The sequence below is a fragment of the Anomaloglossus baeobatrachus genome, chromosome 5 (genome assembly GCF_048569485.1).
Source record: "Anomaloglossus baeobatrachus isolate aAnoBae1 chromosome 5, aAnoBae1.hap1, whole genome shotgun sequence".
NCBI lineage: Eukaryota > Metazoa > Chordata > Amphibia > Anura > Aromobatidae > Anomaloglossus > Anomaloglossus baeobatrachus.
The window spans coordinates 262,190,733-262,218,152 of NC_134357.1; the positions used below are offsets into that span (position 1 = coordinate 262,190,733).

At 47.3% G+C, this 27,420-nt stretch overlaps 2 protein-coding genes across 2 annotated transcripts in view; one reads left to right on the plus strand and one right to left on the minus strand.

Moving 5' to 3' along the window:
- Positions 1 to 1,067: 1,067 nt before the first annotated feature.
- Positions 1,068 to 20,010, minus strand: PGAP4 (post-GPI attachment to proteins GalNAc transferase 4). Its single transcript, XM_075347418.1, has 2 exons — positions 19,876 to 20,010; positions 1,068 to 5,035 (listed from the first exon to the last, which is right to left on the minus strand). Exon 2 carries the CDS (start codon positions 4,925 to 4,927, stop codon positions 3,695 to 3,697), a length of 1,233 nt encoding a protein of 410 aa, XP_075203533.1. The 5' UTR covers positions 4,928 to 5,035; positions 19,876 to 20,010; the 3' UTR covers positions 1,068 to 3,694.
- Positions 20,011 to 20,161: 151 nt separating this feature from the next.
- RNF20 (ring finger protein 20) overlaps positions 20,162 to 27,420 on the plus strand; it is a 140,687-nt gene continuing 133,428 nt past the window's right edge. The window contains exon 1 of the mRNA XM_075349378.1: positions 20,162 to 20,237. The gene's annotated coding sequence lies outside the window, so the exon portion shown is untranslated. The remainder of the gene's footprint in view (positions 20,238 to 27,420) is intronic.

Consider the following 27,420-nt stretch of genomic DNA (forward strand, 5'->3'; position numbering starts at 1 on the left):
GTTATCCTGCCGTGTTATGTAGCCTTGTCATGTAAGTAAATCGTGTTTGCATGTTCAACCTAGTGGCTCATGCCAGAGGTCCTGGTCTCCAAGACCTGTGCCAGCTGATGACTCGTGCCTGATGACTGTTGCCACCTGAGGTCCTGTACCAGCTGATGCCTGATGTCCTGTGCTTTGTGCTTGATGCCCTCTGTCTGCTGGTACCTGTCCTGCCCATTCCTCTTTAGGACTGTGCCCCTTGTGCTGCTCTGAGTTGCTGTTCCCTCAGTTCTGCTGTCGCCCTGACCCGCTCAGCTGCCACAGTCCCAGTCACTTCCTTGGGACTGGCACCTGGCGCACCGCCTCATGGCGGGCGCTTAAGGCCACTTTACACACAGCGATATCGAAAGCACCTGCCCCTGTCGGTTGTGCGTCATGGGCAAATCACTACCCGTGGCGCACAACATCGCTCGGACTCGTCACACGTACTTACCTGCCTAGTGACGTCGCTGTGGCCGGCGAACCGCCTCCTTTCTAAGGGTGCGGTTCGCACGACGTCACATGGCAGCCGTCCAATAGAAGAGGAGGGGCAGAGAAGCAGCTGAAAGAAAGTGACGCCCACCTCGTTGCCGGAGGACGCAGGTACGGTGTTGTTCCTCGTTCATGGGGTGTCACACGCAGCGACGTGTGCTGCCTCAGGAACGACGAACAACCTGCATTCTGCACCATCAACGATATTTGGGATTAGAAAGACGTGTCAACGATCAACGATTAGGTGAGTAATTTTGATGGTTAGCAGTCATTTGTACAAGCCACACGCAACAACGTCGCTAACGAGGCCAGATGTGCGTCACGAATTCCGTGACCCCCAACGACATCTCGTTAGTGATATCGTTGCGTGTAAAGCCCCCTTTAGTCAAGCCCCTCCCTCCATAAGGTAAGTCCAGGTTCCCCCTGTGGTCCAGTGGGTCTACTATCTCAAATGCTCACCGCCTCATCCATCCATGGCGGTGAGTGCGTAACATGTACCAGCTAGAGATTCTGGACTCCATAAAAAGGTATAAATAAACAAACAAAAGTCAATACAAAAGGTTCTCAAATATAATAAATGTATATTTAATTTATAAATTAAAATATGACATGATGCAAACATTTTCCATTATAGACATAATAGTAATCTATGCTATTGTCAATCTGCCAGTGATTCTACCTCTCCCAAAATAACCAGATTATTTAAAGGCGTTTTCCACTTATAGGTTATTAAAGCTGGACAAAAATGCTGGTGTTAACCCTACAAAAAGTAACTGCGTTAAGGCAGACATCCAAGATCACAGCAGCATGCTACCCAGCCAAGGAAAGATGGCAGCTCTACTAACAGGCATGTCTCACATGACAGAGCCCAACGACCCAGCGCTGAAAGCCGAAAAACAGTCCTATCATGTCTTATCTCAGCCGCCATGATTAAATACATTTTGTAAAACTACATTTTCAAGTAAAAACCTCATGATTATACATCTTTTCTGTAAATGAAACCTACGCTCAGCAGCAACTACAGATTGTTGTCTGACAACAACGGCACTTTCCCTTTAAGACCGTAGACAACGCAAGTCTTCCTAAGACTCTTCCATGATGTGGTCAGGATGATTACGTCCAGCTTTACAAAAGTGAAAACAGCCCTAGAGGCTGCATATGTTCCCCCATATTTGTTTTCATCCTCCGTGAAGCTCACAATTGCTTTTTATGTGTGTGTTGGAGGGGGTGGGGGGGGGGTGGGGAATGGAGACTGAAAACCTAAGGAGGCCATAGTCTGCGGACATGCTGCTTTCCGGAAATAAATACTTTCCAATAGGAAGAACCCAGATATTGGAAATAAGGCACCCAGTTCCTAATTCACGAGTAAAGCAGTTCTAGGAAAGTTAATCTGCCACAAACATGGAGTTTGCTGCCTACCTCGTAGATGAGCAGTTAGCTGGCCAACAGGAGATCCTTAAAAGGCCAAAATCAGGAGCCCAGACACATACGTGTCTACATTCTAACGATGGCGCTCTATACAGCAGAAATCAGGATCTCCTATGTCTGCTCGCAGCCGGCGTACACAGGGGGATCGTAATGACATACATAGGGGTCATCAGTTGACCCCCGGCTGTCTTGACAGCCCATTGTGGCCCCGCAATTACATCACAGGAGCAGCAATGGGAGCAGGGAATGACTATCCCTCTTACCGGTGAAAGTTAAAATCTCACTGTCGGAGATTGACAGTGGGATTTAACTGGTTAATAGCCGCGTGTGGATCGGCAATCCACCAGTGGCTGTTAGCATGTCAGTCATGTGCAGGGAATGATGCAGGCTCGGTGTGAGAGCCCGCATCAAAGGAATGGACATGACATGTTTACATGCCGTGAAGGGGTTAAGGTGCATTGGGTTTTGGTACTTGTAAAATTTCGCACTATTTGCTACAACAGCTAACAGACTCTCCAGCTTACGGATGTTCATCTTCTTCAATGTTATTAAAGGGAATCTGTCATCAGGTTTTTGCTAACCCACCAGAAAGCAGCATAACCTAGGGGCAGAGATCCTCATTCTAGTGATGTGTCATTTATGGCTTGCTTGTTGCAGTTTTGATAAAATCAAAGTATTATCTGCTGGATTTCAAGCACTTCTCTCAATTCTCAGCTCTGTATATCCCCAGGTGTCAGCTTTCTGCCTATGCAGACTGTACACCAAAAGCTGCCAATCAGTGGTGGAGGCGGAGTTATACAGAGCTCATGAATATGGAAGACTACATGGCAGCAGGGTTACTAGTCCTCTAGTGATAATCTGCTAGTAAAATCACAACTACAAGTGATACATCGCTGGAATCAGGGTCTCTGCCTCCATTTTATGCTGTTCTCAGGTTACGTGACAAAAACCTGGTGACAGAATCCTGTAAACAGTAGAAAAGATCCAGCAACAGCAGCCTAATGTTTCTACACTGCACAATGATATTAGAATTTTCTTTTTTACAATAAATGCACCCTGAGATTTTACATAAAATCATTAATGGTAATCATCTTTGTCACAAACATTAGATACTACTACTCAATTATAGTTGAGAATTATATTGGCCATACTGCTACATTTTTCTCTACACGTAGCTATTGGTTCTATTAATGGAGAATTTCCCCAATCAGAAGGCGCTCCTGACAATGGGGGGCATCAGCAGCCCCTGCCCTGCTCCACAATAAACGTGGCCGACTGGAGGAAGCATCAGAGGTGGTTCCTTCTCACGGCAAGACTCAAGAGTAGGAGACAGCAATGGGAGCGAAGTGGTATACAATTGGAGGGGGGTGGGGTTTCTGGATGGCACATAATCAATGAAGGCATTAAATAGATTCCCCAAATGAAGTCTGGATCTAAGGGTCTCAAAGTAGTGGGTTAATCTTCATTGGCCAATAAGTCACATTGAAAGTGATAGGCACAATTGTCTCATCCTCTAAATGTCATGGCATCACTAGCCTCCCAAAGAGGAAAACATGATGGCCAACCTGTCCCAATTTGGGAGACCATTCGCATGTACAGGTAGCTTAGAGTTATCTTTTTAGATCACATTTTTGGCATTTGAGTGATTGCTTCAAGAATATTTCCCACTCAACACCTTTTAGATGTCTTCAGCTAACATTGGGCATGGAAACCTCAAGCCAATTCTCCAACCTTTCTTATTTCACTAAACATTCAATCACAGCAATGCAGGTTCTTCTCCCTCATACCATCCCCTAAGAGAAGAGAACATTCCCACGTGTTTCACTAGGTTGGGTTCTAGTGCCCATGCCCACTCCTTTCTTTTCTTAAGTTCCTTGTAGAGAGCAATATCCTTGGCATAACCCGGTTTACATTGCAATTCCTTTAGATAGTCCAATGTCTTCCGAGCAGAAGCTTCAGAGAACAACATGGCTGGAGTGCAGCACTCTGTAGCAGGGACCACATTGTAAAGAGCTGGGGACACCCTACGCAATTCCAAAAGATAATGCCTACCTGCAAGCTCTGCCAGAAGCATGGCATAAATAGTCAAGGCCACAAATACCCACCAGCTAAAACGTGGTCGGTGAAAAATAATTGTGTACAGCCAAGTCAGAACTAAACCCAAAAGTCCCCCAAGGCCAATCCATTCCAAAATACGCATAGGTTCAGGGTTCAAATAACCCTGCAATCTTTCTGGATGGTATAGTTTTGCATACAAAGCCCCCCCTAGAGGTTCCTTGGGAAAACGCACTTGCACCAATTGGAAGAAGGCACTGAAAATATCCACGTGTGGGACAGCATCATCCTCAACCAGTAGCACATATTCTGGAGAGTAAAGCTCCAGTGACTGAGACAGGCAATAAGCATAATCTTGCTTCTCCTGCTCAAAACGGTTGGGAGCCACAGAAACGTGTCCCCTCAGATAGCGTGCAAACGTTGGCAAAAGCTGGGAGAGGAGACAGGCATCAGTGTGTACATTGGGTAGAGGGTCTACATTGCAAACTAAAAGCTTAAAACCAGAACACTCTGTTCCACAGTCATTTAGCCGATCCAGAAATCCTAGTGCAACTTGCAAAAGGTAGTGATATTCAGGCCGGCGTCGCGTTGTGATGATCGTAATGGTAAGGGGTGTGCCAGTGCCTGAATGTGAGACCTTCAAGCTCTCCATGGATCTGTGGTTGCAATGGATAGATATGTTACTGGGTTCTGTGGATAGAAGATGATGAAAATGTTTCAGGGCATTAGTCCCATCCTTCAAGTTCTGTTGTAAGAAATCTTGACTCATTTTGTGGAGATGGAGTTTGCGAGAAAACAAAGGTGAATACAACAGGCTGCGGAAACAGAAAGTGGCCAGAAGGAACGTACAGGTGTAGAGAAACGAAAGGTGGAAACAAGGGTTCCCGATCACTGCCGACCAACGCATGATGTGGGTTGTAGATCCCTCCAACATTCATTAGACCATATCTTCTTTATGATTACATCTCAGAATCCATCACCTTCCCAAGCCCATTCATTTCCTTCCCGCATGATCATCATTGTTTTAACTTTCAAGGCATCCCTGTAAAAGAAAAGCAACAAATTATTTAATTAAAAAGATATTGTTGAATTAAAAAAAAAAAATTCCATCAACCCTTAAATCATAATGTAGTGACAAGTGTTCTAAAATGCTACCCAAAAGCAGTCTTCCCCCGGTACCCAGCACTGCTGCTCGGTGCCTTTACCAATGTTAGTCCATGAAAGCCAAAAAACGAGGCTCCACAGACTTACATTGAGAAAGCGAGTTTTGTACCAACACAAACCCCTGTGGGAGCCTGCTGGTCTGTTTTCAGATCACATAGGCGAGAAGAAGACAGGAGCTGGAAATGGAGAAAGTCAGGGTCAGTAAGTATTAGAATACCTTTATACTAGCCTACATGTATAATTAGGAGGGATTAAAGAGGTTGTCCACTACCGTTCCATTGAAGGCCTATACTTAGGATAGCTTATCAACGTCTGATCGGCCGGGATCCGACAACCCGCACTCCACCGATCAGCCGTGCTTATTTTCGGTGGCCGTAAATGCTCAGTTCTGGAGCTGTCCCGTCAAGTGATAGTGGCCGCAGCCGAGTACTACACATCAGCTTCATATTGATTTGAATGGGAGGTGGATGTGCAGTACCCGGCAGAGACCACATTTGACAGGACCGCTATAGACCTGAGCATTACCAGCTACCACCAAGGACAGCTGATCGGCAGGGGTGCAGGATGTCAGACCCCAGCCGATCAGACGTTGATGACCTATCCTAGGGATAGGCCATCAATGTAAAAAATTGTGGTCAACCTCTTTAAAAGGAAAAAAATTCTGAGACTCGTTTTTAATACCACTCCCAATTGTATAAAGGATTATTTTGTTTGTTTTATCACCATAAATGTTCGGATTCTTGCCATAACCATATAAAAAGAGTGAGCTGTTACAAAAGGATGTGGCAGACACCTTCTTGGATTATTGCGTAGAATGCAGAGGTGTCACTCATTACACCACCCTTCCGGAAGAGATTATGACTACAGGCACAATGGTTATGTAATCCTCACAATTACCGGAGAGGGACATGAAAACAGCTTTTAGAATAATGACCAGGATTCAAGCTCAGACAGGAGCCCAAACCTGGTTTTCATCTTACGGTCTTCTACTCTTTACATTATAGGAATTTGTCAGCAAGTTTTTATTACCTCATCTGAGAGCAGCAGGATGTAGGAAAAAAGACCCCAATTAGAACGATGCTTCGCTCAGTTCACTGGGTGCAAAAGTTCTGATGATACAATCAGTCTTTTTAAATGTAGCAGAGCTCAGAAAGCTAACCCCACCCACACCACTGATTAGCCGCTTTTTGTGTACAAATACGTAATTACTTACCGGTAATGTGTTTTTTCTGAACCCATGACAGCACCCTTACATCGTGGTGCTGTCATGGGTGCTGGAAATTATATTATATTATATACATATATACATACATACATACATATATATATATATATATACATACATACATACATACATACATACACACACACAGTAAGTTGCTAAATCAGTGCTCGTTGTGTAGTTGGACCAGGATGTACGCATGACCTAGTCCTGCATTTTTAATCTCCTGGCGATAAAACACTAATTCTACGGAATCAACAGCACATAGTCTAATAAGTAACCCATGTCTAAAATTAGTGTCTTATCCCGTACCTCATGCTGTCCTCAGATTACATAGCAATAACTTGCTGACAGGTTTCCTTTAAGAGTTAATACCACAAAAAAAAAAAAAAAATAGAGGTCAGACCACAGGGGCTCCGCAGCTCACTCTCGAATGGAGTAGAGGTACTCGTGTTTGGCACCTCTACTCAATTCAAGAAAGCAGAGTACGGTGATTGACTTTTTAGACAATGAACGGAGGTAGAACATTTGCCGCAATGCTTCACTCAAGAGACGGCTGCATTCTCTGCGTTCTAGAACTCTGATCTTGGGATCACTGGTGGTCCCAGGGGTCAGACTCCCAGCAATGATCAAATTATCCCCTATCCCAAGGATTGTTAATTAGATTTGTTGCAAATTACACTCTGTTATGGAGCATCCTCTAATCTTAACACCACTAAACAAATCTACATCTAGTGCCCCATTCTTTCCTCCAAATTTACTGTTGTGCTAGTTTAATAAGTATGATCATCGCGGTATCTGAGGATGTCGCTCAAGGGAAGTTTCATAAATCATCTTTTAGAGTGCTAGACATCGCCTAAGGAGGAAAGAAGACACAAAGAAAATAAAGAATGAAGAAAACAGTAGAGGTGGAAAACCTGCAAATCACAAAGGAGGCGAAACAATGTTCACGTACTGGAATTTAGTGAACTGCTAGAACTATTAATGAAATGGCTAACCCCAGGTAATGCAGATAAAAGGAAAGCGCATGTGGAGAATTCCTATACTGTAAGGATGCAGACGTCTGCTGAGGACCAAAACGAAGAGCAGTGCCACTACACCAGTGTAAGGAGCCCCAGGGGTCAAGCATCAAACGTATCCGGTCTTTAGCAGAAAGTAATCTCACCAAACCAGTCTTAAGCCCTGTGCGCACTTACCGGATTTTGCAGCGGATTTCCAGCGGATTTGCTGCATGTTTCGCTGCAGAAAATGTTCATAACATCTCTGCAGGGATTCACCAGCAAAACCTATGGGCAAAAGAAATCCTGTGTGCACTAGGCGGAATTTGACAGCTGCATGTTTTTCTGCGGGAATCCCGCAGCAAAAATAATTGCATGTCAATTCTTTTCCGCACATCGCTGCAGGATTTCACTCCATTGACTGCAATGTAATCGTGAAATCCCGCAGGGAATAACGCAGGAAGAAAATTCTGTGGGGTTCACTGCGTTTTCCTGCGTTATTCCCTGCGGTAATGTACATCGCTGCCCTGCGGTTTTGCAGGGCAGTGATGTCATTACAGGAAGAGGAAGCGGAGCAGAGAGTAAACACACACACACACACACACATCAGAGACATAGAACACAGACACAGACACATAGAACACACATAGAAAGCAAACGGAAATATAGAAAACAAAACACGTGGGCTCCGCTGTATATTTACCTTCCAGCCGAGGTAAGCACACAGCGGCGGCCCGTTGTTCTCAGGCTGGGGAGGGGCAGGGTCAATGTCCCCCGCCTCCCTCCCCCTCCCGCAGCCGAGAATATCAGCCGCCCCGGGACTGTCGCATCCATTATGCGGCAGTACCGGCGTGTCCCCAGCTCTTCCTGCTGCCGTGATGCTGTGGCAGTCAGGGAAATACAAGGAGTTAATGGCGGCGGATCGCCGTCACTAAGTCCAGGCTTGATCATGGCAGCGTCTATGAGACAGATGACATGATCAACCCATAAGTAAAGTGAATAAACACACACACACACACACCAAAAAAATCCTTTATTTTAAATAAAACACAAGCCTTGTTTACCCTTTTGTTAACCCCTCCCAAAACACAGCTCCGGCGTAATCCACATCCTGCGATGCTTGCATCCAGCCGCGACTGACACACAGTGCTGAATGCAGCCTCGCAGCGAGACAGCAGAGGTAACCACAGGGCATTTCCCACGGCCGGTAATGTGAACTCACATTACCGCTCGGGAGAAATGCAGCGATCTATCCCTCTATCTATCTACTATCTATCTGCCTACTATCTATCTCAGAAGGAAATTATTATTTTTTTTTTCAATGTGCTTTATTGCATTGAATGCAATAAAACACATGTGGCAACCGGCACGCGGCAAAACCGCGAACAATGCCGCGGTAAAACCGCAGCAAACCGCATGCAGTTTTCGGGTGCGGTTTGCCGCGGGTTTTTACCGCGGGTGTGGCAATCTTTCAATGCCTGCGGAATTTTCTTGAGAAAATTCCATTTTCCAGTGCGCACAGGGCCTTAAGGGTCAAGGAGACCTGGAAACTTCCATCAACATGACCTACAGGTGATGCCGTATAAGGAGAGTTTAAGGGTCAGAGTTAACACACAATACAGCCGCTTTGGGGGTAGTCAGGGAGACCTACACCGATCAGAAACTAGTTAGAGAAGGTCAACTCCACTGAATGCAAGACAGGGAACAGCTCTCCAAAAGCCAGCATTCTTCAGGAGGGATTGGAAACCATTTATGAGAACAGTAGCAACATTGGATCCCACAGTAAAGATTCCCCGAGAGTCGGGCAATATATGAGAAAGGCAGAATATGTGGTCTATTGGGCTTCCAACTACAGGTGACCCGGCTAAGATATTCAAGTTCTACAATAAGGAAGAAACAGAGACAGGAAGTGAAACGGCTTGACTGTAGACCAAAGTGCGATTTCCACTGGTTCAGGATAAGTGGTACCATAGACGTGTTAAAGCTAGGGGTATTTATCTTTAAGCAGTCAAATTGAGAGCTAGAGACAAGGAGGGAAGTGCATTTACCACATATGCAAAGTGTAAAGGCCTGAGCTGCCCAGGAGTTCTGTGAGCAGTCTAGGAGGAAGCCAGTAAAGGGCCTTAAAGAGAACCAACCACCAGGATTTTTCTATATGAGGTAAAGGCAGTGCCATACAGGCACTATGATGCTGAATCCAGACATACCTGTTATAGAAAGATTGATGCTTGGTTGATGAAGTATCTTTAATCAAAGTTACAAAAATGCACTGCACTTTGATTGATGTGTGCAACGGGGGGCGGGCCTTTGTGGGTCAGGTCTTCAGCATTTATTCCTCCTCCTCCGGCGTCTTATGGCATGCCCCCGTTTCTATATTCGAATATCGCGTCACACCGCAACTGCTGTTGTTGGCGAAATGTGTGCACTGCCACAGAACTTAGGTCTTCATTAAAATGGCGCTGTAGTCCACGCATGCGTATACCGCGATCTATGGTGCCATTTTATTGAACACACTGCGGTGAAGACTACAAGAAGCATTGGTGTACGCATTTTTTTTAAAAATTGCATCTGCGTATGCATATAGTATATAGAATAAGTGATCCGACTATTGCAGGTTCAAGTCCTGTAAGGGGACTATTAAATACAGCACGAAGTAGAGAACGAATAAACAAATTAAATAAATGTATTTACACACATACATACATACATACATACATACATACATACATACATACATACATACATACATACATACATACATACATACATACATAGTCCAAATCCCCCTTTTTACCACATTAAAAATTAAGGAATAAAAAAAAAAAAAAATACACATATTTGGTATTACTGCATTCATAAAAGTCTGATTTATCAAAATAAAATAAATTAATCTGATTGGTAAACAGCATAAGGTGGAAAAAAACAAACAAACCCCAAAACGCCTGAATTACAGTTTTTCAACACAGAAAAAAAAATGTTATTACAGGCAAACAAAACATCATATATACCCAAAAATAATATCAATAACAACATCGGGTTGGACAGCAAAGAACAAGCCCTCACACAGCTCCAGATTTCAAAAATGTAGAATATTACGGCTCTCGGAAAGTTGCGACACAAGAAACATTTTTTTTAAACTCTGATTTTTTTTTTACCACTTCAATAAAAGAAAACCTATACTAGTTTGGTATCTGTGTAATGGTACTGACCTGGGGAATCTTACGGGCAGGTCAGCTTTATAGTAAAATGAACACTGTAAATAAATAAAACAATAACAATTGTAGAATTTCTCTTTTTCTTACCACACTTGGGATTTTTCCCCCGCTTACTATTACATCACATGATAACATGAATGGTGTTATTCAAAAGTACAACTCGTCCTGTAAAAAACAAGCCCTCACATAGCTATACTGACGGAAAAATATAGTTATCGCTCTTGGAATAAGGGGAGGAAAGCGAAAAATGGAAAAATCGCCCGGTCTTTAAGAGGTTAAAACATGGAGCTGTGAATGAGGCCTACAATATAGTAATAATTCTGGCACACTAAAAAAAAGAGAATTTTGTTTACTTACCGTAAATTCTTTTTCTTATAGTTCCGTCATGGGAGACCCAAACCATGGGTGTATGCTACTGCCCCCGGAGGACACACAAAGTTACTACACTCAAAAACGTGTAGCTCCTCCCTCCTAGCATATACACCCCCTGCCAGCCAGATCTAGCCAGTTTAGTGCAAAAGCTGAAGGAGGACATCCACCCACAAGAAGAGACAGAGTAAAATCCGGAAGAACCGGAACCTCAGTCTACAACAATAACAGCCGGTGAAGACACACGGAACAAGAAACTTGCCATAGGCAATAGGGAGGGTGCTGGGTCTCCCATGATGGAACTATAAGAAAAAGAATTTACGGTAAGTAAACAAAATTCTCTTTTTCTTTATCGTTCCTTATGGGAGACCCAAACCATGGGACGTTCAAAAGCAGTCCATGGGTGGGAATAACCAGACAACTGAGAAGTAGGCAAACCTAACTTCACAAATGGGCGATAGACGCCGGAAAAATGCGTCTGCCGAGCCCACGTCTGCCAAAGCATGAGCATGCCTTGGGAAGTGCTTCGAAAAAGTATGCAGACTAATTCGAGCTGCAGAGAGACAGACCTACTGGGCCGAAACCTGGTGCCTGAAAGCCCAAGAAAAAAAGGCGCCAACAGGTCTGACTAAATGTGCTCTGATTCCCGATGGGGAAGGCACTTGAGTACACTTGTAGGTCTCAGAAATGGCTGCCCCAGCCAACGATCAGGGTCGGCTTAGATGCCGAGAGACCGCTACGCTGACGAACAGTCAGCACCAGAGAGGTGCACCGCCTAATAACGGCGGTGCGAGACACATAGATCTGGAGCGCCCGCACCAGAACTAGGATATGCAACGCTTCCTTAAGCGATGAACAGGAGCCGGACAAAAAGGAAGGCAGGAAAATTGCCCCGAATAAGGTGGAGCAGTAACCGCCTTAGGGAAAAAGTCCGGAGTCGGATGAAGACCACCTTGTCTTGATACAAAAGACCAAAAAAAGGGGGTGACTCCGAGGGAGTGCAGCCAGAACTCTCTGGCGGGAAATTATAGCCACTAGAAAGAGTACTTTCTGTGGAAGACACAACAAAGAAACCTCCCGAAGATGGCGCAAAGGGGGGTTTCCGGGAACCGGGAGGACCGGATTAAGGTCCGAGGTCTCCATAGGCCGCCGGAAGGCGGATGATGTGAGATGCGCCCTTAAAGGAGCGCACCGGAGCCAGCCGAACGATTCGCCGCTGGCACATACTGACAGAGCCGAGACCCGTCCATTAAAGAGGGATAGTCCTAGCTGTAGACCGGACTGTGGAAGGGACAGGAGGGTCGGCAAGGCCAAAAAAGGTCAAAGGACACTTTGGAGCTCGAGTCATAGTGGAGATGACTTCAGGAAGGATATCAGAAGTCGCTAAGATCCAGGACTCAAGAGCTACGCCGTCATTCTGAGAATCCAGAATTCTGACGGGGAAAAAAACGGACCTCTTGAGAAAAGGTCTGAACGGTCCGGAAGATGCGAAGGCAACCCAACGGACAGAAGGAGCAGGTCAGAGTACGAAGCCTGCTTGGGTCAGTCTGGAGAATGACCCGACGGCCCCCTTTACCGATCTTGCGCAGGACTCTGGACAAGAGGTAGAGGATGAAATTCTTAAAGAGACAAAGCTGGGATCAAACATGAACCAGTGTGTCTACCGCAAAACCTGAGGATTGTGGACCACGGTAGGACAGCTGAAATAGCCTGCCTCGTAGTTTTCACATCTAGGATGTGGACTGCGGATACGGTGGACTAGGAGTCCCTTGTCCACTGAAGAATGTTGAGCCGCCAAGATTGCCAGGCGGCCGAGTGTCCCGCCCTGGAAGCTGAAGTAGGAAAACGCTGTCACGTTGTCCGACTGGACTCGAATGTGCCTAGCCGCCCCCAGATGGTGAAGGCTTAGAGAGCTAGAAATACAGCTCTGATTTCCAGCACATTGATCCAGAGGGCTGATTCGGACAGAGTCCAAGCGCCCTGCGCTCCACGGTGGAGATATACTGCTCCCAAGGCGGATAGGCTAGCATCCTGGTGAGGATCCCCCGGAACGGGCCAGAAAAGGAGCGCCCCTGAGACAGAGTGGCCGAAGCCACCACTGAAACGAGCCCCTGGTCGGTGGCGAAGCCACCACCCCGTGGGAGGAGTGAGTTCGCTTGTACAGCGGAAAACATCCAGTCTCAGAGGACGCAGGAAAAGCTGGGCAAGGAAACGCTTCCATTAACGCCCTGAGAACCTCTGGTTCGAGGTCAGAGTGGACTTGGACAGAAAGACAAGCCACCCGATAGGTCAGAGTGGCGAGAGTGAACGAGGCACTCTGCTAAGAGTCAGCGCTGGATGAAAACCCAACAAGAAAGCCATCCAGGGCCAAAGATCACTGCCAAACCCTAGGGGGGCAGGACACTGATCACAGCTGCCCCGCTGAGGATACTCGAGGGGCCTTGGCTAATCCCAAGGGAAGAGCCACGATTGGACCACTCCGATTGTCAAAACGCAGTCAACGCTGGTGTGAAACTGCGATTGACTCCTGCCGATAGGCATCTCTGATGCCGATGGTTGCTAGGGAATCTCCTTGGGGTCTTGATTGATCCGGTGAAAAAAAACACACGGAACAAAACCAAGACTCAATGCGAAAGCGCCACACCTGGCTATGCTTGAAAAGCTAAAGATCCAGGTCGAAAGGCACCGCCCTCTTCGGGGACTAGGATAGATTTAAGCAAAGATCTCAGAACCGTTCCCAGACGGGAACCGGTACAATTACTCCATTGGCCTGCTAGAAATGCCACGGCCTGTGAGAAGGCGGCGGCCTTGGAGCAGGGAGGAGATGACAGAGAAAAACTGTTTGGCGGGTGGACAGAAGTCCATCCTGTAGCCAAGGGAGATAAAGTCTCGCCCTCACTGAACGGAGACGTGTTAGAACCCTACGTCGCCAGTGGAGAGAGCCTGCCACCGACCAAGGAGGTTGTTGGCGTGGCTAAATAGCTCGGAGGAAGCTGACTCAGTGACAGCATCTCCTGCGGCCTTCTGAAGATGCAGCTTCGAGCTATTTGATTCTATGGACCTAGGCTGAGCTAGAGGACGATCAGATGGAGGAACGGAAACCACCGAAACCTCGACTGATTCCTGTCCTGGACAGGTTCCCTGGTTTAGTTTGTGGCAAGGAAGAACACTTCCCGCCAATAGCTCCTTAATTTCACTCAGTTGGTTCCGAGGAAACTGGTCCCACCAAGTGGGAGCCCAGCAGGGAACCTCCATAGAGGCATCTGCCTTCCAAATCCGAAGCCACAGGAGCCTGCGGATAGCGAGAAAGGTAGCCCAGATCACCGCCGTGCGGCGTCCAGCATGGCAGACCTGGTATAGGATGAAAGAACTGAAGTCTGTAAGTTCAGGCAACCGTTTTGGCATAGAGTCCCTGTGAGAGGATGCATCTCCTCCAGAGAAGCAGAGAAGGTACAAAAAAAACGCACTGCTGTAAGCTGAGGGGAACAAAGCTCCTGCCGTCCCCTGAAAGCGCCACACCTGGCTATGCTCCGACTGGGCCCAAAGGACAACCAGGTGGACCGCAGAACCGTAAGTGAGGAGCCATCAGGCACTGACATAACGGCCCGGGCTGAGCCACCTGAGGTGAATGAGCCCACTACTTGACCACCGTTGGTGGACAGGGGAAATCCAGTCCTCAGAATCACGCTTCATGGGAAGCGATCAGAGCGGACCCTGGGCTGGTCACAGGGGCCTGAAAACTGGAGAAGTTAAGGAACACACGTTGTGTTCACCTAGATAAGGTAACACCAGCGGATTGAGGTCCAGTACAAAAGTAATGTACCGTAGGATCCATATAGAGGTGCCGTCCGCCACTGATACAACTATCCGGGCTGAAAGTCTAGACACCGGAGTGGCTACCCTTGGCGGATGAGTACACTCCTTGACCACCTCAGATGGGAGGGGGAGACAGGCAGCAGAACTCCGCTGTGGGGTCTGCAGGATAGGCTGTGGGCTTGGACGCAGCGGGCTGAAAACAGGAGTGGTGAAAGAACACACTCCTCGTCATGTTAAAAGCATACTGATGCATTTCTGCCAGCGGGGAACACTTCCCCGATCAGGCGGATGGAGGTCCAGTACAAGAATAGTGGACGTAATCCAATCATTCACATCTGCGTCACCTACGGACGGATCGTCCGAGCCCGTGGTAGAGACATCCTCCTCGTCCAGCGAGTCAGCTCGTAATCGGAGCTGCGGGACGGGGAGGACAGGGGACCCTGCTTCTCCCTGTCAGGAGGACGGGGTCTGAGTCCAGGAGAGTCCCTTGTGAGCTTTGCTGAGCGAAGCAGAAAACGCCTGAGAAGGGGGCTGCATGCTCAGCAGATGCCGGGACAGCCGACCCCTGGAATAGGATTCCTACGGGGGTCAGCCACCGAACAGCAGCTGGAGGGACCATTAATGAGCTCCCATGTGTTATGAGCTCGGTATAGCTGTACGAGACTACCTGCAGTGGATAATAAAAAACAGCCTGCAGTCTCGCTCTGTGACATGCTGCAGAGGTGGGGGCTCTGTCTAGAATACCCAAGACAGAGGTTCAGCCTGGGGAGAATCCCGGTTGAGGCATCTAGAGAATGCATGTGTGTGTGTGATTCCTCCTGACACAAAGCAAAAAACTGGCTAGATCTGGCTGGCAGGGGGTGTATATGCTAGGAGGGAGGAGCTACACGTTTTTGAGTGTAGTAACTTTGTGTGTCCTCCGGGGGCAGTAGCATACACCCATGGTTTGGGTCTCCCATAAGGAACGATAAAGAAAAAGATCATGACATGTAGAACAACTCTTTGAATGCAAATATCGTTTATTCATGCAGTAAGTTGATGATAATTCATCCGACGTTTCGACCGTACAATAATGGTCTTTATCAAGGATCAATTTATCTATATCAACACTGCGATGGTACACGTTCAATGATAACTGGTCAGCACCAGTAAGTATAATGGGATCAAAAATGTGATCCTCATGTATCTGTCTGTCGACAATGAAAAGGGTGGAAATGACAACCAGATTTGGGTTGACATGTATCAAAGGTAGTTACTGGATTAATGAACAGTGACTTTAGAAGAAACCATTTGGATTGTTTTGAGTCCCTCACTGAGGGATTCTCAGTTGCCTCCAACAGGCTTATTCAAACGTTACTAGACATGTGATATAAGGTGCTATTTTCATGGGGAAAAAAAAGGTGCGCATGTCACTTTAAGTTCTGAGGTATATGGAACAACATGCAACAAGGTGCCCAGTAGGTGTAAAGGGGAAGATATCTATAAGATGCTGGCAATGGGTATAGGCCCCTGGACAAGGCGCATTGTCCAGGGGCCTATACCCATTGCCAGCATCTTATAGATATCTTCCCCTTTACACCTACTGGGCACCTTGTTGCATGTTGTTCCATATACCTCAGAACTTAAAGTGACATGCGCACCTTTTTTTCCCCATGAAAATAGCACCTTATATCACATGTCTAGTAACGTTTGAATAAGCCTGTTGGAGGCAACTGAGAATCCCTCAGTGAGGGACTCAAAACAATCCAAATGGTTTCTTCTAAAGTCACTGTTCATTAATCCAGTAACTACCTTTGATACATGTCAACCCAAATCTGGTTGTCATTTCCACCCTTTTCATTGTCGACAGACAGATACATGAGGATCACATTTTTGATCCCATTATACTTACTGGTGCTGACCAGTTATCATTGAACGTGTACCATCGCAGTGTTGATATAGATAAATTGATCCTTGATAAAGACCATTATTGTACGGTCGAAACGTCGGATGAATTATCATCAACTTACTGCATGAATAAACGATATTTGCATTCAAAGAGTTGTTCTACATGTCATGATCTTTTTTTAGTGTGCCAGAATTATTACTATATTGATTGTCTACGATTTTTTTCTGGGCACCTACGTTTCATTGTGAGCCAGACATATTCGCTTATATAGTGAATAAGGCCTACTCCTAGAGCGAGGCATTGTTCAGGGTGTTGGACACTACACAGGAGCCGCTCAGCCATGTAGAGAGGTCACAGGCAAGGGCAGATACCTGGAGCGTAGAGGAACATGGCCAAAGAGCAACAGGAAGACTCAGGAGTCATAGATTTCCATCCATTGAGGGGAAGTAAAGGCAGCAACTGACAGACCAACCTCAACAGCATCCTTGGGTAAGAATCTGGAGGCCCAGAAAGTGGCCAAACCCGGAGACATGATGGCAACTGACAGGTCTGTGGGGAGAGTTATTACGGTAACTCCATGACTGCATCCAAACCAGCTGAACCTGCTGAGATGCGGTATTTGTGCACCACCTACTGCACACAAGAGCGTACAGCAGAAAAGTGCCGAGCACCAGAGCTATCAGCAATCAATGACCCCAGAGGCAAGTACAGACACCATAACTAAGGGCAAGACGCAGCAGTCACTTATGTCAGCGCTCTAGAAACATTTTCACCCATACAAATGAGTGGGAGAAAAGCCAAAGCAAAAAACACTGCAAAAGGCACAAGAAATCATGCATATTGTGTGTTTCACATGCCACCACTTTGGCTTCTCGGACAGAAAAAAAAATGCTGCAAAACAAGGTGTGAACATGCCCTGACTGAGCAGCTCCCTCCTGCCATGCTACAGGTCAATGGAGGGCCTCTGTAAGCACACAGGGGGGAGTCCTGTCAATCAACTAGGGCGCTGATGGATTAAAGGGAATCTGTCAGCAGGTTTTCATTACCCCATCTGAGAGCAGCAGGATGTAGCGGTGGAGACCATGATTGCAGCAATGTATCCCTCACTGGGCTGCTTGCAACAGTCTTGATACAATCACTGTTCTATCTGCTGCAGATCTAGCAGTTCTCTAAATACGGAGCTCTTTATAATTCTGCCAACACCACTGACTGGCAGCATTCTGTGGACCCTATGAATAGGCAGAAAGCTGCTAATTCAGAAGTGACAAGGTTTTACAATGCTCATGCATTTGGAGGAGTACAAGGCAGCAGGTTTACTCGTCCATTAGTGATAATATCTTGGTGATAAAACACTCATTTTCTAAAAACTACAGCAAGCAGCCAAGTAAGTGACAATACTGGAATCAGGGTTTCTGCATCTACATCTCTAACTTTTTTTTTTCTTTTACTTATTTCTTCTTTGCTTACGTTTTGTTTGAGAACCCCCAGTGCATGCTGGGATAGTCAAATGGGAATCATAGGGCCGAGGTTGCAGTCACTGCGTCAGCCTCTGTCCCCTCCCTGAAATAAAGCGTCATCTGTTTCACGGGCTGGATTATTCCCTGCTCTATTGTGTTGGTTGTCAATTCTGACAAATACTCAGTAGGAGTTCCTTTGTTGCTGTGAAATATTCTTCTTAGTGCACAGTGACAGTGCCCTCCCAGCTCTAAAGAAAAGTGATGAGCGGGCAAGAGAATGCACTGTCAGTGTGCATTTTAAGGAGAGAAATGTGGTGAGCACAAAAGTTACATCTGTTTTGGGAGCGGGTCTGACCTCTGACCCCATTCGGCACCTTCTTAAAATGTGCACCACCAGTGCTCTCTGCTACCAGTCAGCACTTTTCATTAGCGTCTCAGAGTGAGTGCACTGTCACTGTGCATTTAAAAGAATATTGCGCAGGTGGAAGGGAGCTCGCACCAACACACTCAGTAGAGCAGGGAGTAGCCCAGCCCTGTGACAGCACGTCACCGGTAATGAGGTAGTTTCATGGAGGAAGCAGAACTTATGGCCCGTGATGACGTCTTGTTTGTGTATCCCCCTAATGCAATGGTGATTGGCTTCTTGGAGAATGAATGGAGTGCAAGCACAACAACATTGGTAGCAAGCTCCACTCAAGGGTGGGCTATAGAGCCCCATTCTCAGGATCACTGGTGGTCCCAGGGGTCGGACTCCTAGCAATGATCCAGTTACCCCCTATCCCAATGGTAAGGATTTGAATAATTAGATTTTTTGCATATAAGCCTTTCCTCCAGTCTTTCCACGAAAAGACAGATCTACATCTAGTCCTCCCCCCCGTACCTCCAAATTTACTGTTATACTAGTGCAATATGTATGATCATCGCGATATCTGAGGATGTCCGGAAAACAGAAGCTATACAAAGCAACATGCAAATATCTAATGAAATGCAATAGCAAAAATTATTTTTACCCAAAAGTATAAAAATAAATAAGTCCACAAAAGGTAACCTGATTCTTTGCCGCTTCATACTCCCAATCAGGCTCACAGACACCCAGGCATAAAGAGGTGAAGACCTTCTAGCCTTGTAAGGGTTAACCCTGAAAAACAGGTTTAGGCGCTGTCGGACATGGGCAGAAGAGGCCCCTGGGCAAGAAGAATACATGGGCGCCTCGCAGTCCAGTGGCTCATGATAAGGCTCAAATACACCTGGTTTGGAGCTAGAAATGGACCCCTGAACCTCCTGGGCCCCTCTTGGCTTAGGCTATGTTCACACCTCGAGTTTTTGCTGCGTTTTATACTAATTTACAGATGTGATTCCTGAAATCTCACGCGCGGTTGTTTGTTTTCCTGACGGATATGGAAACCTGCTGCGTTTGTGACAGAAGCGGCAGGTCTATTCTTTCAGGCTTTTTTTCCACCATTGAAAGCAATGAGAAAGTATAAAAACGCTGTAAATGCCAGAGCTGCGTTTTTGCGGCAAATTAACTTTATTAAACATGCACCGCAAACACCAACAACGCAGCCAATCCCCCACAACAGAACCGGCTTTTTGGAATCAGTTTTTTTACTGCCAAGAGAGCAAGTTGTGGCTGCAGAAACCAGCAGTAAAAACGCAAGGTGTGAACATAGCCTAGAGTGGTGAAGGCTCATAGCGGTCACCGCGTGCCCACATACAATGCTACCCTGCTGCCACACCTCGTCATGACCCTTACCTTATCCTGTCCGTATACGCCGGGGTATCCGTACTGCTGTGGTTCCAGAAGTAGCTCTAATAACTGTTTATGCCGCTGACTCCATGCCAACATTCTCTGGGGAGGACACACCTTACCTGCCACAACCAACATGGCTGCCTGCTATTGCCTTACACGCACAACGTTACGTCGGAACGTGATCAGCGTGCGACGTGCTTTACCAATATGGAGGCTTGAAACTTCCGAAGTACTCACGTCACGTGTAACGGACACCTTTACCAAGATGGCCGCTTTAATCCCTCCCTGTCAATCGTTGTGTGACTTCCCAGCGCGTCACTTCCTGTTCCGGGCTGCTGCTGTGTTCGGTTTATTTGTGTCTAAAGGTAAATTCTATAGTATGTGTTATAATAGGAGAGAAGTGAGTGGAGCTGCCCCTGTGTACGCCTGGCTGCACTGTACGGGGGGTGCTGGGTATTCTGGGGGGCGCTCACTGGCAGCCTAGGTAGCTGTCAGCTAGGCTGCATCCTGTATATGGCTGCTGGGGTGTGGGGTATAATGTCGGGTAGGGCAGAGGTGTCCCTGCCTATGGGGGGACTGCAGAGACCCTTACACTCACTCTACACCCCAGTGATGGTCTGTGAGACTGCTGGTAACCACAGAGTGCTGGGCTCGGCTGACTCCATCAGTCCCATAGATAATGACTGGAGCAGGGGCTGTGCACTCACCTGTCATCCTATAAAGACTGGGATCACATCAGGTCCTGGCAGGCAGACCCCCCAAACAGTCACCCTGCAATAGATACCCTGTCCCGAGTGGGCATGTGTGCCCTGATTGCTCCATAACCAGTATCCCACGGGTGTGCCAACATTCACAGCATTCTTCCAAAGAATGGTATTAAGGACCCCTTAATAATATGTCCACAGTAACAACCGCTAGACCCCAATAGTATTCATAGCCCCATTAACGCCAGTTGGTAATATTGATAATTGCAGTAGTAGTCAAAGGACCCCCAGTAAGTCAAGCAGGGCCCCAGGTAACATTGATAGTCGCAGTACTAGCTGTAGGACCCCCCAGTAAGTGAAGCAGGGCCCAGGTAACATTGATAGTCGCAGTACTAGCTGTAGGACCCCCAGTAAGTGAAGCAGGGCCCAGGTAACATTGATAGTCGCAGTACTAGCTGTAGGACCCCCCAGTAAGTGAAGCAGGGCCCAGGTAACATTGATAGTCGCAGTACTAGCTGTAGGACCCCCAGTAAGTGAAGCAGGGCCCAGGTAACATTGATAGTCGCAGTACTAGCTGTAGGACCCCCCAGTAAGTGAAGCAGGGTCCCAGGTAAAATTGATAGCGCAGTACTAGCTGTAGGACCCCCAGTAAGTCAAGCAGGGCTCCAGGTAACATTGATAGTCGCAATACTAGCTGTAGGACCCCCAGTAAGTCAAGCAGGCCCCAGGTAACATTGATAGTCGCAGTACTAGCTGTAGGACCCCCAGTAAGTGAAGCAGGGCTCAGGTAACATTGATAGCGCAGTACTAGCTCTAAGACCCCCAGTAAGTGAAGCAGGGCCCAGGTAACATTGATAGTCGCAGTACTAGCTCTAGGACCCCCAGTAAGTGAAGCAGGGCCCAGGTAACATTGATAGTCGCAGTACTAGCTGTAGGACCCCCAGTAAGTGAAGCAGGGCCCAGGTAACATTGATAGTCGCAGTACTAGCTGTAGGACCCCCAGTAAGTGAAGCAGGGTCACAGGTAACATTGATAGTCGCAGTACTAGCTGTAGGGCCCCCAGTAAGTGAAGCAGGGCCCCAGGTAACATTGATAGCGCAGTACTAGCTGTAGGACCCCCCAGTAAGTGAAGCAGGGCCCAGGTAACATTGATAGTCGCAGTACTAGCTGTAGGACCCCCAGTAAGTGAAGCAGGGCCCAGGTAACATTGATAGTCGCAGTACTAGCTGTAGGACCCCCCAGTAAGTGAAGCAGGGCCCCAGGTAACATTGATAGTTGCAGTACTAGCTGTAGGACCCCCCAGTAAGTGAAGCAGGGCCCAGGTAACATTGATAGTCGCAGTACTAGCTGTAGGACCCCCCAGTAAGTGAAGCAGGGCCCAGGTAACATTGATAGTCGCAGTACTAGCTGTAGGACCCCCCAGTAAGTGAAGCAGGGTCCCAGGTAACATTGATAGTCGCAGTACTAGCTGTAGGACCCCCAGTAAGTGAAGCAGGGCCCAGGTAACATTGATAGTCGCAGTACTAGCTGTAGGACCCCCAGTAAGTGAAGCAGGGCCCAGGTAACATTGATAGTCGCAGTACTAGCTGTAGGACCCCCAGTAAGTGAAGCAGGGCCCAGGTAACATTGATAGTCGCAGTACTAGCTGTTGGGCCCCCCAGTAAGTAAAGCAGGGTCACAGGTAACATTGATAGTCGCAGTACTAGCTGTAGGGCCCCCCAGTAAGTGAAGCAGGGCCCAGGTAACATTGATAGTCGCAGTACTAGCTGTAGGACCCCCAGTAAGTGAAGCAGGGCTCAGGTAACATTGATAGTCGCAGTACTAGCTGTAGGGCCCCCCAGTAAGTGAAGCAGGGCCCCAGGTAACATTGATAGTCGCAGTACTAGCTGTAGGGCCCCCCAGTAAGTGAAGCAGGGCCCAGGTAACATTGATAGCGCAGTACTAGCTGTAGGACCCCCCCAGTAAGTGAAGCAGGGCCCAGGTAACATTGATAGTCGCAGTACTAGCTGTAGGACCCCCAGTAAGTGAAGCAGGGCCCAGGTAACATTGATAGTCGCAGTACTAGGCGATGGACCCCAGTAAGTGAAGCAGGCGCCCAGCTAACATTGATAGTCGCAGTACTAGCTGTAGGACCCCCAGTAAGTGAAGCAGGGCTCAGGTAACATTGATAATCGCAGTACTAGCTGTAGGACCCCCCCAGTAAGTGAAGCAGGCGCCCAGCTAACATTGATAGTCGCAGTACTAGCTGTAGGACCCCCAGTAAGTGAAGCAGGGCGCAGGTAACATTGATAGTCACAGTACTAGCTGTAGGACCCCCAGTAAGTGAAGCAGGGCCCAGGTAACATTGATAGTCACAGTACTAGCTGTAGGACCCCCAGTAAGTGAAGCAGGGCTCAGGTAACATTGATAGTCGCAGTACTAGCTGTAGGGCCCCCCAGTAAGTGAAGCAGGGCTCAGGTAACATTGATAGTCGCAGTACTAGCTGTAGGACCCCCAGTAAGTGAAGCAGGGTCACAGGTAACATTGATAGTCGCAGTACTAGCTGTAGGACCCCCAGTAAGTGAAGCAGGGCCCAGGTAACATTGATAGTCACAGTACTAGCTGTAGGACCCCCAGTAAGTGAAGCAGGGCTCAGGTAACATTGATAGTCGCAGTACTAGCTGTAGGGCCCCCCAGTAAGTGAAGCAGGGCTCAGGTAACATTGATAGTCGCAGTACTAGCTGTAGGACCCCCAGTAAGTGAAGCAGGGCTCAGGTAACATTGATAGTCGCAGTACTAGCTGTAGGACCCCCAGTAAGTGAAGCAGGGCCCAGGTAACATTGATAGTCGCAGTACTAGCTGTAGGGCCCCCCAGTAAGTGAAGCAGGGCCCAGGTAACATTGATAGTCACAGTACTAGCTGTAGGACCCCCAGTAAGTGAAGCAGGGCTCAGGTAACATTGATAGTCGCAGTACTAGCTGTAGGGCCCCCCAGTAAGTGAAGCAGGGCTCAGGTAACATTGATAGTCGCAGTACTAGCTGTAGGACCCCCAGTAAGTGAAGCAGGGCCCAGGTAACATTGATAGTCGCAGTACTAGCTGTAGGGCCCCCCAGTAAGTGAAGCAGGGCCCAGGTAACATTGATAGTCACAGTACTAGCTGTAGGACCCCCAGTAAGTGAAGCAGGGCTCAGGTAACATTGATAGTCGCAGTACTAGCTGTAGGGCCCCCCAGTAAGTGAAGCAGGGCCCAGGTAACATTGATAGTCGCAGTACTAGCTGTAGGGCCCCCCAGTAAGTGAAGCAGGGCCCAGGTAACATTGATAGTCACAGTACTAGCTGTAGGACCCCCAGTAAGTGAAGCAGGGCTCAGGTAACATTGATAGTCGCAGTACTAGCTGTAGGGCCCCCCAGTAAGTGAAGCAGGGCTCAGGTAACATTGATAGTCGCAGTACTAGCTGTAGGACCCCCAGTAAGTGAAGCAGGGCTCAGGTAACATTGATAGTCGCAGTACTAGCTGTAGGGCCCCCCAGTAAGTGAAGCAGGCGCCCAGCTAACATTGATAGTCGCAGTACTAGCTATAGGGCCCCCCAAGAACAGAAACAAGGCTCCAGGAAACATATTCAGTACTAGCTGTTAGACCACCAGTAATTAAAGCAGGGTAACATGTAACATTGATAGTAGCAGTAGTAGTCAAAAGACCCCCAGTAACAGTACCAGAGTCACAGGTAACATTGATCGTTGCAGGGCCACGGGTGACATTGATAGTCGCAGTACTAGTCGAAGGACCCCCAGTAAGGGAAGCAGGGCCCCAAGTAACATCGATTGTCACAATACTAGCTGTAGAACTCCCCAACAGGGCCACAGGTAACATTGTTTATTGTATTGCTAGGCTTATGAACGTATGTAACATTTCTGTACTAGCCATAGGACCCCCAGAAATAGTAGCAGGCCCCAAGGTAACATTGATAGTCGCAGTACTTGCTGTAGGACCCTCAGTTACAGATGTAGGACCCCATGTAGCATATAATTGCAGTACTAGTTGAAGGACCCCCAGTAACAGAAGCTGGCCCTCGTGTAACATTGATAATTGCAGCACTAGCCCATAGGACCCCCAATAACAGAAGCAAAACCCTTTGTAACATTGATAGTCTCAGTATTTGATGTAGGACCCTCACTAACAGAAGCAGGACTCGATGTAACATTGATAATTGCAGCACTAGCCCATATGACCCCCAGTGATAGAAGCAGGACCCCATGTAACATTGATAGAATACTAGCCATGGGATCTCCAGTAACAGAAGCATGGCCCCAGGAAACATGTAATAGTAGCTGTAAACCCACAGTTACAGAAGCAGGACCCCCAGATAACATAGGTGGCCACAATACTAATGACTATATAATATATAGGAATAGGTCACTGTGTAATGGCTCTATATAATATATAGGAATAGATCCCTCTGTGTGTAATGACTCTATATGATATATAGGAATAGATCCCTCTGTGTGTAATGACTCTATATAATATATAGGAATAGATCCCTCTGTGTGTAATGACTCTATATAATATATAGGAATAGGTCACTGTGTGTAATGACTCTATATAATATATAGGAATTGATCCCTCTCTGTGTAATGATTCTATGTAATATATAGGAATAGATCCCTCTGTGTGTAATGACTCTAGATAATATATAGGAATAGATCACTCTGTGTGTAATGACTCTATATAATGTGTTTCCCTTTTTTGTATTGAATTACTAAACAAATTAACTTTTTGATGATATTCTAATTTATTGAGATGCTTTTGTAATAGTATGTTCTTCTCATAAGCATCTATGCCTCTTTTAACGCATTCCATTATTTTATTAGCCTTGGCAGCAGCTGCCCGACACTGGTCACTTAAGTTGAGTTTGCCATCCAGCCATACACCCAAGTCTTTTTGAGCCTCAGTTTTACCCTTTGTTTTACAGTTTTGTACATAATTATATATGTTATTTCCTCAGCCCAAGTGCATAACCTTACATTTTTGTACATTAAACTTCAATAGCCATTTCTCAACCCAAGCCTCCAGCTTACATAAATTCTTCTTTAATATTAAATTTTCCTCCTCTCTATTGATTACCCTGCAGAGTTTATCTTCAGTAAATAGTGAAATTTTACTCTCTATGCCCCCTACAAATTCATTAATATATTAAAAAGAAGAGGACCCAATTCTGACCCTTGTATTGGCCCACTGTAAACTGTGACGCAATCCAAGTATATTCCATTAATAACCACCCTCCTGTGGCACAGTTCTTGTTATGTCATTTGTGAATATTAAAAGTAATGGTCTGTATCACACCGTATTTGATTCCTGCAGTCCTCGGATGACATTTAATGAGGAATTTATGGTATCCTTGATCAAATCTTCTGTCATGAGATTTTCTTGTATAACTACTGTAGAGAGTAGGATATTTAGCAGATTGGCCTTTCCATTTATCCTCTTCCACCATTTCACCCAGACTGTTTTTAGGGGGCCAACATTATCATTTTTGACTTTCTTACTGTTTATGTTGAAGAATATTTTTGGATTATTTCTTTATCGTTCCTATGGGAGACCCAGACATTGGGTGTATAGCTTCTGCCTCCGGAGGACACACAAAGTACTACACTAAAAAGTGTAGCTCCTCCCTCTGAGCATATACACCCCCTGGTTAACCAGATCTAGCCAGTTCATTGCTTTGTGTTCAGGAGGCACACATCCACACATGCATTCTCATCTGATTTTTCATTTTTGGAAAGTTTTTTTGAAGAAAAGCGGGTCCAAGCCTGGACTCCCGGCATGTCCCTTTTCACCCCACTGTGTCGGCGGTGCTGTTAAGGTTGATTTCAAGGCTGGAGCCTTACATGCCGCGCTCCTTCACCATCCCTCGGGCTCTGGCTTGAAGTGGGAGCCAGCACGGTTCTCCTTGCTTTGCAGGAGACCGGTCTCCATCCGCAGCCCTTCAGGATCCTGCTGGACGGAGCACTCATCCCCAGGGACTTGGAACCCTGCGTCTCAGCAAGCTAAGTACCTGAGACGTTTATATTCGGGGGGTCCCGGTACTTTATTATGGTGGGAGAGTGTGCTGTGTAACTTTTGTGACACTTCCGGCCGGTTCTCTGGCTGTCGCCTGAGAACCGCGCTGATGGTGCCTGCGCGCCGGCCGCATCGCATAAATTTAGGACCCGGCTTCGCCGGTGGCCTACTTTCGATTTCACTGCCCTCGCATGTCAATCATGCAGAGGGACAGTGCGGCTCCGCCCAGCGGCCGTTCGGTACAGGGGAGGGACACTCCTCTCTGAGTACATGTCCCCTCCCCTGTAAATCTCCTTGGCCCTCCAGATCCCGCTCTCAGAGCAGGTCCCGCCCCCTCTCCTCGCTCCGGCGCCATTTTCTCAGCGTTTTTCTCTGGATCAGCGCTGGCTGCAGCATCCCTGCTAAGCTGCTTGGGGGTCCGGGCTGTGGGATCTGGAGGGCACACAAACGGTCTGGTAAGCCACAGGTTGTGGACCTTCTTATATACTCTCTGGGGGTCATTCTGGCTCAGAGGCCCCACTTCAGCAGCATGTCTCACACGAGGAACAAGGCTGCAAGGCTGTACTAAATATGCACTGCATGTAAGCTCGTGCTGCCTGAACCGAGCACATATCCACATTGTGATGCCTGCTCTAACCTGACAATGCCTCAGCCTGGAATCGCACCCCCAGTGGTCCCTCCGGCTGCTCCGGCTACGGTGGCTGAACCCCCGGCTTGGGTAGAATCCTTCTCTACGTCAATCTCCCAGTCTTTTGCCGACTCCATGGGACAGCTGTCCCGGACTCTGCTGAGCATGCATCAGCCCCC

Excerpts from the sequence above, each read along its gene's own strand:
- PGAP4 (XM_075347418.1), bottom strand. The coding sequence starts at position 4,927 with ATGTTGGAGGGATCTACAACCCACATCATGCGTTGGTCGGCAGTGATC.